At 34.2% G+C, this 13,571-nt stretch overlaps 1 protein-coding gene and 1 long non-coding RNA gene across 3 annotated transcripts in view; both read right to left on the bottom strand.

Annotated features, from left to right (window-relative positions):
• LOC127874509 (uncharacterized) overlaps positions 1 to 13,571 on the bottom strand; it is a 38,464-nt gene that overhangs the window by 7,235 nt on the left and 17,658 nt on the right. The window lies entirely within an intron of this gene.
• LOC127874503 (steroid 17-alpha-hydroxylase/17,20 lyase-like) overlaps positions 1 to 13,571 on the bottom strand; it is a 31,476-nt gene that overhangs the window by 7,235 nt on the left and 10,670 nt on the right. For both annotated transcript variants that reach the window (XM_052418865.1, XM_052418863.1), the window contains exons 6-7: positions 6,169 to 6,377; positions 2,495 to 2,623 (exon numbers count right to left, since the gene is read on the bottom strand). In XM_052418865.1, coding sequence (XP_052274825.1) covers positions 2,495 to 2,623; positions 6,169 to 6,377 — 338 coding nt within the window. The remainder of the gene's footprint in view (positions 1 to 2,494; positions 2,624 to 6,168; positions 6,378 to 13,571) is intronic.

Genomic DNA, 13,571 nt, shown 5'->3' with positions numbered 1-13,571 from the left:
GGTGGGAGGGGTTTCCTTGCTGCCGGAGTTATTGAAAAAATCAAGAGGTATATAAACGTCAAGTGTTATTTACCGAGAGAGGTAATTTCGGTCAAAATAACAACTATTGGCGATACCGCCTTATACATCAAATGTTTAAAGCAAGATATATATATTGAAACGGTTCTTGGGTTATGATTGCACAAACGAACACTTAGTTATGTCCCGTTGAGAATGTCAGAAAATTTATCCGATGATGATTATGTATTGTGCAATATATGTTTGACTAATCAAGGTTACAGTGTCAGGAAGACAAACAGAAAGATGTCTTATACAAATCTATGAGAGCTTTTTCTTGAAGCTTTAAAGCCTCATGTGAAGGATGTTTCTAGATTTTGTTTGCATTCGCTTCGATCAGGAGGCGCTACTGTTGCAGCAAATAATGGTATTAAAGACAGGCTTTTTAAAAGACTGAGACGATGGGTAAGAGAAAGTGCTAAAGATGGTTATATAAATGATGAATAAATAAATAATGAACGCTTGTCTGTGTCTTTAAAGCGAGATTATACGATTTTGTCAAATATTAATTAATTTATATAAATGGGTAAAACACTTATTAAACATATATTTTATTATAAATTAAATTAAAAGTTAAGAAGAACATGTGTCGAAAAATGCGAAATAAGCCAGATATTTAATTCTGGAATCGAAAAAGGCTGTACAGTCTAATTCGCCATAATATAAATCATGCATGTACGAGATGTGAATCTAAATTTAGTTTAACGGTTCATTTCTAATTCCTGCAACGATCTATATTCATTCGACACACGAACACAAACTTCTAAGACGAATGCTTCGGTTATTGTAGGAAAATATGTTCGAAATATCTTCGTCAACATCGGCACGGGGCGCTAATTTATCTTTGCTGCATTTTATGAAATTCGTCTTCAATGTATAATTTTTCTTTCCTTTTTTGTGTTATTGTAACATATTATATCAATATATTACAATTTAACACATATAAACAATCGTATAATCTCGCTTTAAGTCTGGAGCTGTAATTATAAGTATATTTACCATGACTTAGTTATGTATTGGCATATAGTTGTTTTATTATTTAAATGTTTGATTAAGTATTGAAAAGACGTATACATTTTTATTATTATTACAATGACCCGTTCTTTTTGTACAGTTGACTGCCTAGATGCTTTACCAAATATATTGAAAATTATATTAGTCTTGTTTTGTTTATGGGAATATATTGTTGATGTATCGGAAGTGAATGAAGTTGTATTTAAGGAAATATAATTTTCGTCGTTTGACTTTACGAATGATAAGAAAACTTTTTTCTATAATGCAATATAATAAACGCTAGGGTCGCACTGAAAGTGTGCACGAGGAAATTGATTGTGTTTAGCGGTTGTTCGTCATTCAGCTTTGGACAGTCGAACTGTAAAGATAAAGGTTAAGTTTATGTTTGTCATTGATGAAAAACAAAAAAGGTAGATATTGTATATGTGTAGGCATGAAATGTTTTTTCATATAGATACCATTTATTGCGTTCAAATGTATTTGTTGAATTATTATATCATTATTGATTTGTGTCATGTTTTATGCAGACAGAAGACTGTCCAGCTGCTTTACCCAATACAGAAAATGTATTAGAAATTATATAAGTATTGTTTTGTTTATGAAAGTATCTTGTTGATATATCAGAAGAGAATGAAGTGGTATCTAAGGCACTGCTATTTTAATGTTAATGCATTTAAATGCTTCCAACATTTTTCTTCTAGTACTATCATGTATGTTGTCTTTTAAATGGATGTTTTATCGGTAATTACTGTACCTCAAAATTACAATTGTACCAATTCAAATAAATAACAAGCCGTTTTAGTAACTTTCAACAGTTAACCTTAAAATTGAAAGCCTCATTTCCTTCAAAGTACAATGACTACGAATGATGATAGTAGGTTTAAGATTTCTCAAAATATGGTGCCGAATTGAAATAATCTACGGGCTGACCATCTGACCATCCAACCAACGGACAGAGCAATGTATCTCGAAGGAGGGCTTATAAATGTAGATACGTTCCAGTCAATATGTTGCAACACGACATGATTAGCATAATATCGACCTCTCGGGTTTGTTTAAAATATCGAGAAACGTGTTAAAAGTTGGGCTCAGAGCGGTGGGGCACATATTAGCTCGGATAGTGGGTTGTTGTTATTTCCTCGGCAATACTGACGCATCCCCGCTCTCTTACATCAACACAATCATACATACTGATACATCACGCACATAATAACCAAATATTTAATAGATCAAATTATTTTAAATGGATATAAAATATATGCTATTCTTTAAAGAACATTAACTACTAGTCTTCCCATATTTAATCTTTTAATTCGTAAACCCCGGTATATACAATTTTGAGAATAAAGATGAAATTCTTTATGTAATGTAGAATTGGGCACAGAAGAACTATATGACCGAAAAAAACCGGTTTTACAATTACCAAAGAAAATGTCAGCAAGTGTCTGTCTGATGTGGGTCTCGGTTAGGGACGCCAGCACTTCCGGATCCTCCTCCTTTTCCGCCTCCTGGCGGGCGAGAATCAGATGGTCCGCTAGGTGGCGTTGTACGCCTAAAATGTTCAGTTTTATTTTCAATTGTGTAATAACATTTTCAAACATACAAGCAACACTGAAAATACAAGAATATCTTGCCGATGGGTAGTGTAAAGTGATATTATGGGCATGTTTCGCTGTTGAATTGAGCTGAACAGAATTAACAGGTCAAAAGAGTTAGTTAAAATGTGGTTACTGACCAATTATCTGCAACTCATCTTGCTACCAGTTGTTTATAAAAAATATATTTTATATTCGATATCTTACGTGACTCACCCAGTCTTCTAAGACGAAATGATCCGTAAAACAAAAGTGTGTCTTTGTGTCGCATGAACGAATCTGCACTAAAACTAAATTTAGGTTCACATCGTACATGCATGACCAGTTGTCAAACGAAAGTACGGTTGATATTCAAATGCATTATTTTTCTCTTTCCGGGATATCGTTTTAGTATGTTGATGCTGCATTAACAAAAGTAAGTGTGTATACAGTGAACACACCAAAAATAAACAACGGTTGCGATAGACACCTATAAACTGTTACATGCCCATAATATCACTTTAAACTCCCGAGCGAAGATTGAAGAATACCCTAATACATTTTCATTTTCAGGATAATTTATCACAAATATAAACGCATACATTTTGGAGCATCACAAACAAAAGTCACGCGCTAATGTGCATGCTAAATCGTTCTTTCGAATAAAATACTATTTCATCGAACATGTCTTATGATAGGTATACCGGTAGCTTACATTTATATTTTTAATGATTTTCATTGGTAGAAAAATATGCTTAAAAAAGCTTTTCGTCAATTTATTTTGAACTTAGATCTTTATCATGATCTTTGATTAAAGCCACTCATCTTGAAATGAAATAAATGTTAATCAATACATAAAGATGCAAATTGAAAGTGTGCAAAGTTGTCATTAAATCTATAGCCTACTTAGCATGTATTTTTTTTTTTAATTTTAAAACCGAAAGTAGGATTTCTATATGTATTTGTCAATTTCGACAAACGCGATTATTTCTAAGTTTTAAAGCGCAAATAAGACGGATTTCTACCTTGTAACCACCAGATATGTTCTAGTTGGCATAGACAAAATTAAATCTATAGCCTAGTTAGCAAGTATTTTTTTTTTAAATGTTAAAACCGAAAGTAGGATTTCTGTACGTAAACGTCCATTTCGACAAACGCGATTATCTTTAAGTTTTAAAGCGCAAAAGAGACGGATTTCTACATTGTGCAACCACCAGATTTATTCTTATTGGCATACATAAACTATGTGATTTATTTATACTTTAATTAACTATGCCATTCATTTCATTTCAAGGTCTAGTGACGGTAAAACACGACAAACGCAGACGAAAAGAATGGAAAAGGTCACAATACAATGATCTGTTGTTCGACGGAGCCATATCTTGGTGCCAGCGAGCGCAATAAAAACAAGTGGGCCTCAAAGGCCCAAAGTCACTCACCTGAGATTCAAAGGAACTGACATTTTCTGGGCAGCCCAAGATGTCATTAGAACAAAATGTTCTTACCAACTTTCATGACTAGTGAACACCCTTGCAGCCACGTTTTTCAACAGACCAGAACCATTTACCGGTACACAAATATACTGACGAAGTTTCATGAAGTCCATATAAGTAAAACTGCACCGCCCACTGGTGGCCATGTTTTTCGAGCAACTGGAACCATTTTCGAACTTGTCCAAAATATAATTGGGACAAATCTTCTGACAAAGTTTCATGATGATCGTACAATAAATACGGCTTCTTGAGTGTTAACAAGATGTTACTATAGGTATATAAGGAAAAATGTCACGCCCCCTTGGCGGACATGTTTTTCCACCAACCGGAACCATTTTCGAACTCATCCAAGATATCATTTGGAAAAATCATCTGACCAAGTTTCATGATGATCGGACAATAATTGTGGCCTCTAGAGTGTTAACAAGGTTTTACAAAAGCATGATATATAGCCATATTAGGAAAAATGCCCCGCCCCCCGGTGGCCATGTTTTTAAGCAGCCAAAACCATTTTCAAACTCATCCAAGATATCATTAGGAAAAATCCTCTGACCAAGTTTCATGAAGATCGGAAAATAAATGTGGCTTCTAGAGTGTTAACAAGGTTTTACTATAGCCATATAAGGAAAATGCCCCGCCCCCTTGCGGCCATGTTTTTCAACCAACCGGCATCATGTTTTAAATTGTCCAAAATATTATTGGGATGAATCTTCTGACAAAGTTTCATGAAGAGTGCAAGATTTTACTATAGCCATATATAGCCATATAAGGAAAAACGCACCGCCTCTTGGCAGTAATGTTTTTCAAGCAAACGTAACCATTTTCGAACTCATCCAAGATATCATTGGGACCAAGCTTCTGACCAAATTTCATAAAGATTGGACAACAAATGTGGCCTCTAGAGTGTTCACAAGGTTTTACTATAGCCATATATAGCCATATAAGGAAAAATGCCCCGCCCCTTGGCAGCCATGTTTTTCAAGCAAACGTAACCATTTTCGAACTCATCCAAGATAATATTGGGAACAATCTTCTGATCAAATTTCATGAAGATTGGACAATAAATGTGGCCTCTAGAGTGTTAACAAGGTTTTACTATAGCCATATAAGGAAAACTGCCCCGCCCCCTGGCGGCCATGTTTTTTCACCGATCTGGACCATTTTCGAACTCGTCCGAGATATCAATGAAACCAATATTTCGATTAAGTTTCATGATGATTGGGCAAAAATTGTGACTTCTAGAGTGTTCACAAGGTTTCTCTATAGCCATATAAGGAATACTGCCCCGCCCCCTGGCGGCCATGTTTTTCAATGGACCGAAACCATTTTTGACCTCAACCAACATAATATTAAGACCAACATTTTGACAAAGTTACATGAAGATTGGGCATCAAATGTGACTTCTACAGTGTTCACAAGGATTTTCTTTTTTTTGATCTAGTGACCTAATTTTTGACCCAGAATGACCAAGTTTTTAACTCAGTCGAGGTATCAATAGTACAAATAATCTGACCAAATTTCATGAAGATCAGACAATAAATGTGGCCTCTAGTGTGTTCACAAGGCAAAATGTTGACGACGGACGACGCACGACGGACAAAAAGGCGATCACAAAAGCTCACCATGAGCACGGTGTGCTCAGGTGAGCTAAAAATAAAAATACGGCGATATTAAGGCGTTAAATAATACAAGTTATTGCTTGCATATTTCTGCAAAAAGCAGTCACCTTTTTTGATATTGCAATTGTGTACCATTAACTGTTTGACGAACCATAAACAGTCTATTTCGTAAAATACATAAAGCCGTAATCTTAACCAAATGAATAGCAAATATAACAGCTCTGCTTCAACAAATTGGATGACAGCTATACTGAAACTGTGGTGGAAATAAAAACAACTGAATATTTATTTTATACAACGAATTTGATGTGTTTATCAATTCGTTGTAAACTAATAGTTCATACATACATGTGGGGTTATATATTTTGATAGTTTTAACATGTTTAATACTGGGCATTTACGGATAATTACCAGGCGTGTAAGTAGCCAGCTCAGCACTATAGCGTTTTTTAATGTACGCTAAAACCGTCTCTGAAGCATCCTCAACACGTTTGAATGCTTTTGACTTAAACAAGTATTGTAATGGCGGGAAAATGTCTTCACGAAAATTGCTAATCTTCTCAAGTAGTTCGTCGTATGCTTTTAATATAAAATTTATTTCTTTGTCTTCAAAGTCGAAGCTACAAAAGAAAAGTATTGCTTTGTTAAACAAGAGCACCGCCTTGCGGGTGCAGACCGCTCATCTATTTTCTTTTTAAAGGTGAAGGGACTCTCAATTTAAATCACAAAGGAGGGAGTGGTGGAGTGAAGAGGGGTGTATAGTGTGGGGGTGTGGACATTTACAACATTATCTTCCAAAAATGCGGAAAAAAATGCGAAAATAAAAATTCGGGGGGGGGGATTCTTGGGTGCGATGGTTGGACGGTATTTCAAAAATATAATAATAAAAATAAATATTTGTGTTGGGGAGGGCACGGGGGATGGTTTGGGTGGAGTAGTTTTGTCAAAGTATCAATCAAATCTTATCATAAATAAAGAAGTTATGGCATTTTTAGCAAAACTTAATAATTTGACCTTGAGAGTCAAGGTCATTCAAAGGTCAAGGTAAAATTCAACTTGCCAGGTACAGTAACCTCATGATAGCATGAAAGTATTTGAAGTTTCAAAGCAATAGCCTTGATACTTTAGAAGTAAAGTGGATCGAAACACAAAATTTAACCATATATTCAAAGTTACTAACTAAAAAAAGGCCATTATTCCGTACAAATGACAACCGGAGTTATGCAACTTGTCTTTTTACTGTACCCTTATGATAGTTTGCGAGTGTTCCAAGTATGAAAGCAATACCTATGATACTTTAGGGGTAAAGTGGACCAAAACACAAAACTTAACCAAATTTTCAATTTTCTAAGTATAAAAGGCCCATAATTCCGTCCAAATGCCAGTCAGAGTTACATAACTTTGCCTGCACAGTCCCCTTATGATAGTTAATAAGTGTTGCAAGTATGAAAGCAATAGCTTTGATACTGTAAGAATAAAGAGGACCTAAACACAAAACTTAACCAAATTTTCAATTTTCCAAGTATAAAAAGGGCACATAATTCTGTCAAAATGCACGCCAGAGTTATCTAACTCTGCCTGCCCAGTCCCCTCATGATAGTAAGTACGTGTACCAAGTTTGAATGCAATAGCATTGATACTTTCTGAGAAAAGTGGACCTAAACGCAAAACTTAACCGGACGCCGACGCCAACGCCGACGCCGAAGCCAAGGTGATGACAATAGCTCATATTTTTGTTTCAAAAAAATAGATGAGCTAAAAACTAAGCAGTCTAAATAATAACGATTACCGTAAACGATAGACGTACATGTTTAATTCGATAACTATTTCGTTTAATCGTTTGATCAAGAATGTGCAGAGCATCGATTGAATTATAAAACACCTAATGCATAACATTAAAGCGAGAGTATACGATTTTGTCAAATATTTATTTAAGAAATAATATATCATGGTTTGTTGTCGAATAACCCACAGTAAGGAGTACAGATGCGTGGGAATAAAATCACGAGTGCGATTCTGATTGATTTGGTTCAAGCTTTAGGACGTGAACTATATTTTTCAATACTCCGCCCTTCTTAGTACAAAGTTCACTATTTAGTGACGTCATTGAATTGTACAAACAATATGACGTCGTTTTCATTCATAAATATTTTGCAAATGACGTCACTTTCATTGAAAACAACAATCGTAGAAACTAAATGACGTCACGTTTATTGATGCTACTGAGAAGCTGACATGCTATAAATGTTTTCTGAATAACGTTTCCTAACAAACAGCATTCTTTGTAGGCGTGGTTATGCCACTTATCACCAAATATACAATTTGTTGTTTCATTACATTTATATACATGCTACATTTATTATATTTCTTTTAGAGCGGGTTTTAGCACGTGCATTTTACTGCAATATTTTCTTTATTTATTCGGAACTATTTTCGAAACATTAAGCTCCGCCCATAAGTTATTGCAGAATAACCCACACTTGATTGCCTTCTTTGTCTATAGAAAACAAATCGCGTGCCGTGTTAGAATAATTTATATAACATGTGTAAGAAACTTATTCAACAAATAGATCTATTTCAATATAAATTTAGATAAAAGTTAAGACAGACAGACAGACAGACAGTTTATTTTGACTTATACAATGTTCATCGTCAACAACACATTATGAAAACAGTACAATGTCAATTGTGATAGGTACAAACTTTTACACGTATTTACAAATGATTTACTTAGCTAACAAAGTAAATTAAATATAAAAACAACAAAGACAGAAAAAAAGAAAAAAGAACAAAGAAAAGAGGATGAACATCTAAAGCATTATTGTGTTAATAATAGATGTTCGAACTTAAAATGATTCTATAACAAAGAAACAACTTTTATAAGTTCTATTTTATTATTCGATTGCAGTAAACTTAAATATTTATACATAGATGGCCTTTTGTAACAACATGGTTTTATGTATTTTTTTCTAATGTTTCTAAACGCCGGGCAAATGCAAATAAAATGAAATTCATCTTCAATATAGGTCGAATTGCAACACACGCAGTGACGCTGATTTCTAGCGACGTCTCTTGCATAACGACCGGTTTGAATATGCAGTGGATGGGCTGACAATCTTAATCTGGTAAAAAAGTATCTCAAACTTCTTGGTAAAATGTCTAAGTACGACTCATATTCAAATTTGATTTTAAAATTTCGATAAACATCTAACATCGAACTATTATGTAAGGTTCTATACCAGTCCTGTGTGAAGTTGTCATAAACTCTCCGTTTAAATTCCTCTACAAATGAGTTAATCTCAATATTAATAGTATTCATATCAACAAATGCATAACTAAAACCAAAGTCATCAAACATTTTTTTAACATTCAATATCCAATTATGACAGCCTTTATAATAATCTGAGACGGCCAATTATATATGGTTTTAATAATGATATTTTCAGATCTACATATCTTAAACCAATATTTAATTACACGTACATATCTATGTATATACATGGGATATCTACCCAGCTCACCATAAACACAAGCATTACATGTGTTAAAGCGGGTATATACGATTTTGTCAAATATTTATGAATTTATATAAACTGTGTAAAAAACTTATTATATATATATTTCAATATAAATTAAAATAAAAGTTAAGAAGAACATATGTCGAAAAATGCGAAATAAGCCAGATATTTAATTCTGAAATTGAAAACGGCTGTACAGCCGAATTCGCCAGCATGTATACCATACATGTACGATGTGCATCTAAACTTAGTTTAACGGTTTATTTGAATTCCTGCAACGATATCTATTCATACGACACACGAACACTATCTCCGATCCTAATACAAAGACGAATGCTTCGGTTATTGTAGGAAAATATGTACGTCGGGGCGCTAATTTGTCTTTGCTGCATTTTATGAAATTCGGCTTTAATGTATAATTTTTCTTGCCTATTTTGTGTTATTGTAACATATTTTATCAATATATTACAATTAAACACATATAAAAAATCGTATATACCCGCTTTAAGTTTTACCTTTAGTAATCGTTTGAAAAATTTCAAATGGATTCTTTCAAGTTCCATATTTTTAGTATAGCCCCAGACTTCCGAAGCATAATTTAAAATGGATCCAACAAATGCGTCAAATAATTGACAAAGTATCTTCGGTTTTAAATCGTATTCATTACATTTAGACAATAAAATATTCATTGATTTTAATGCTTTACTCGTTAGGTGTTCCTGATTCAATGTGAAACTCCCAGTATAATTAAAAACAACCCCAAGATAATTAAAATCATTCACAACTTGTATGTCATGGCCATTGTAGGTCCACTTTTCATTTGGCAATAATCCGCCTCTTTTCCGAAATACTGTAATTTTTGTTTTCTCTGTATTTACTTTCAATCCTCATAAATTACAATAATAATATAGATTATCTAAATGGTTTTGAGTTTCATCGGGCGTTTTACCTACAATAGCCATATCATCAGCAAATAACAGTAAAATCAATACAATGTCGTCAATATTCAAGCCGGATTGTAAATCTTTTTGTAAAAACAACTCAAGATCTTCTACAAACAAAGAAAATAATAAGGGGGACATAACTTCGCCCTGTCGGAGCCCCACTGCGTAAGAAAAATAGTCAGAATATGAAGACAATGACTTAACACAAGATTTAACTTTTTGATACATGTCTTATTTTCAAATAAAAAGGTTTGAACAAGAGAATGAAGAATAAATATTGCATCTGTCGTAGACCGCCCTTTCCGAAATCCGAATTGGGCGTCCGAAATAGTATTATTTTCCTAACAAATATTTTCAATGCGATTGTTTAAAACGGTTGTAAAGAGCTTAGATAAACAGCTAACTAAAGTAATCCCTCTATAATTATTTACATCTTCTTTTGAACCTTTCTTGTGTAGAGGGACAATAATTCCCTCGGTCCACTTTTCAGGATAATATCCTGAGTTCAATACACAATTAAATAAATCACATATATGTACGGCTAATATATCAACACTTTCAATAAAATACTCGTTCAAAAGATTATCACTGCCACAAGATTTGTTCCGCTTCAGTAGCTTAACAGCATTTATTATTTTTTGAACTGTAATTGGATCATCAAGCTCCGGGTATACAGTATTAGGATTATCAAAGTTATAAAAACTCTTAAAACTTTCAGCATCATTATTCTAATCCGTAGCAATGTCTGCGCTTAAATTTTCAAAATAATGTTTAAATTCATGTAGAGAAATTTTGGTAGATGTTTTTGAAGATCTAGATATAATATGTCTCCAAAAGTCTCTTGGCCTACTTTTTCGTACATTAGCTAACTCGGACATACGTTTATTATAATCGGCGTGCTTTTTCTTTCTAACAATATTTTTGTAATTAGTTTTTGCATCACACAAAATAGACCTGTTTGTATTACTTTTGTCTACACTAAACAACCTGAGCGCTTCTAAATACAATAACGCGCAACACTTCAATCATGATCAAACCAATCTTTATCTCTTTTACTGTAACCCTCAAAATAAACATCATTTGAATAAAAACATTCTTTGGCAAACAATGGATCCGCAACATCGCGGATAGTTTTTGAAAACTTATCAATCAAAATATTAATTGAGTCCTTGTCAGGGCAGTTGGTATTACGCACAACATCATTAAAAGTTGGTAAAATTCGAATAATCCCTGATCGAAATTGTTCCCACAGGGAGTCATTCCATTTATATTTAACACCTGACGTTAAAAATATTATATAAAGGCGAATCATCACCCCAAATATATGATCCACATAAATATATATCTTTTGCAGTATTAAAAAAGGAACGATCTAACTTCAACCAAATTATAGTGTCGTAATGGTTTTTTATTATATGTATTCCATTCTTTAAATATTCATTGTAAAGTAAAACAATTCCACCACTATTACGTTTGGCATTTTTATGTTTAAATTTACGATAAAAATTGTGAGATAAATATCCGTTAAACTGAACATTACTTGTCGAGTCACACGAAGATTCACACAGAAAACATATGTCATAATTTTTTAGAATAATTACAAAATCGTCAGATTCTTTTTTGTCTCTTGTCAGTCCATGTACGTCCCACGAAAGTATCGATAGCTCACCCTCGCCGTGCTCCTAGGGACGTACCGGCTTGCCATCGACGTACAGGGTATCGTATGCGATCCACGCACGTTTACCCTCCTTTCTGGCATCTTTCATTTGGGGAACCAGTTTGCGCCGTTTCTCTAGCACTTCCGGTGGAAACTGTTCGTGCATTTGGTAGTTTGTACCTGTAAGATGTTTCCACTGTTTTCTTACTAATTCCCTGTCCTAAAAAAATGTAAACTTTGCGATTATATTTCGCATTTTACCATGGACCGGATGTGATGGTGACCGGTGCACACGCTCAAAACGCATGGCATCAGCTGTTTCTTTAGCAATCTTTAGTTTTTCTTCAAGTTGATTGCGGAGCTTCCGCTCTGTGACTTCGGGCGGCTCACTTCCTGTCGAGTTGTCTTCCGGGATATTAGTGAAAACTAAGTTATTTCGCATAGACTGCGATTTCAAATATGCAACGTCATCCCGGAGCTCATTGCGTTCCTTTTCCGACTGTGTTAGCCTGTCCGCCACTTTCGGTGCCCCAACGTCCACTAACTCAACCTTTTCTTCAAGAGGACACACGCGCGCGTCAGTGCGCTTCACTCTATCCTCCAGAGCGACCCATATTTTCTTGAGTTCTTTGTCAAAATCACATACTTTCTTCTCTAAAGAGTCTATCGCATGTAATTTCAGCTCAATCGCCACTAACCTGGTATCTATAGTTCTCATACAGTTCATAACGTCCTTGATTGTTGGCTCCTGTCCGCTGTCTGCCATCTTTTCGGGACTTAATTTGAACGAATCTGTGTATGACCGCTCGAAAACTTCACTCTGTAGTGGTCTAATTGCATCTGGATATAAGGCTGCACTTGCTTGCCCCAATAATTCACTTATTGAAATATTTGTATCCTCCTGTGACAGGCCTCTCTGTTTGGTCAGCTTTGTTTTGTTTAAACTTCCACTACCACTACTATTCCTATCTTTTCGTTTTTTCCCCATATTCTATAAACTGAATAAATAATCCACACGCCATAATAGTCCACAGTTTCACAAAATCAACTTAAAAAAGCATCGATTTCTTTGAAATTAAATTTAAAATCCTAAAATGTCTTTCTCAGTTTAAAAAATACGTCCTCTTCGCGCCTATCACGTGACATGACATTAAGAAGAACGTGTGTCGATAAATGCGAAATAAGCCAGATATTTAATTCTGAAATCGAAAAAGGCTGTACAGTCGAATTCGCCTGCATGTATATCATTCATGTACGATGTGAATCTAAATTTAGTTTAACGGTTAATTTTAAATTCCTGCAACAATAGCTATGCATACGTCACACGAACACTAACTAAAAAGACGAATGCTTCTGTTATTGTAGGAAAATCTGTACGAAATATCTTCGTTACAATCGGCTCTGGGAGCTGATTTGTCTTTGCTGCATTTTATTTTAATTCGCCTTCAATGTATAATTGTTCTTGCCTATTAAAGCGGGTATATACGATTTTGTCAAATATTTATGAATTTATATAAACTGTGTAAAAAACTTATTATATATATATTTCAATATAAATTAAAATAAAAGTTAAGAAGAACATATGTCGAAAAATGCGAAATAAGCCAGATATTTAATTCTGAAATTGAAAACGGCTGTACAGCCGAATTCGCCAGCATGTATACCATACATGTACGATGTGCATCTAAACTTAGT

This window comes from Dreissena polymorpha, chromosome 3 (genome assembly GCF_020536995.1).
Source record: "Dreissena polymorpha isolate Duluth1 chromosome 3, UMN_Dpol_1.0, whole genome shotgun sequence".
Classification (NCBI taxonomy): domain Eukaryota; kingdom Metazoa; phylum Mollusca; class Bivalvia; order Myida; family Dreissenidae; genus Dreissena; species Dreissena polymorpha.
This window is presented reverse-complemented; position numbering and strand designations above follow the sequence as displayed.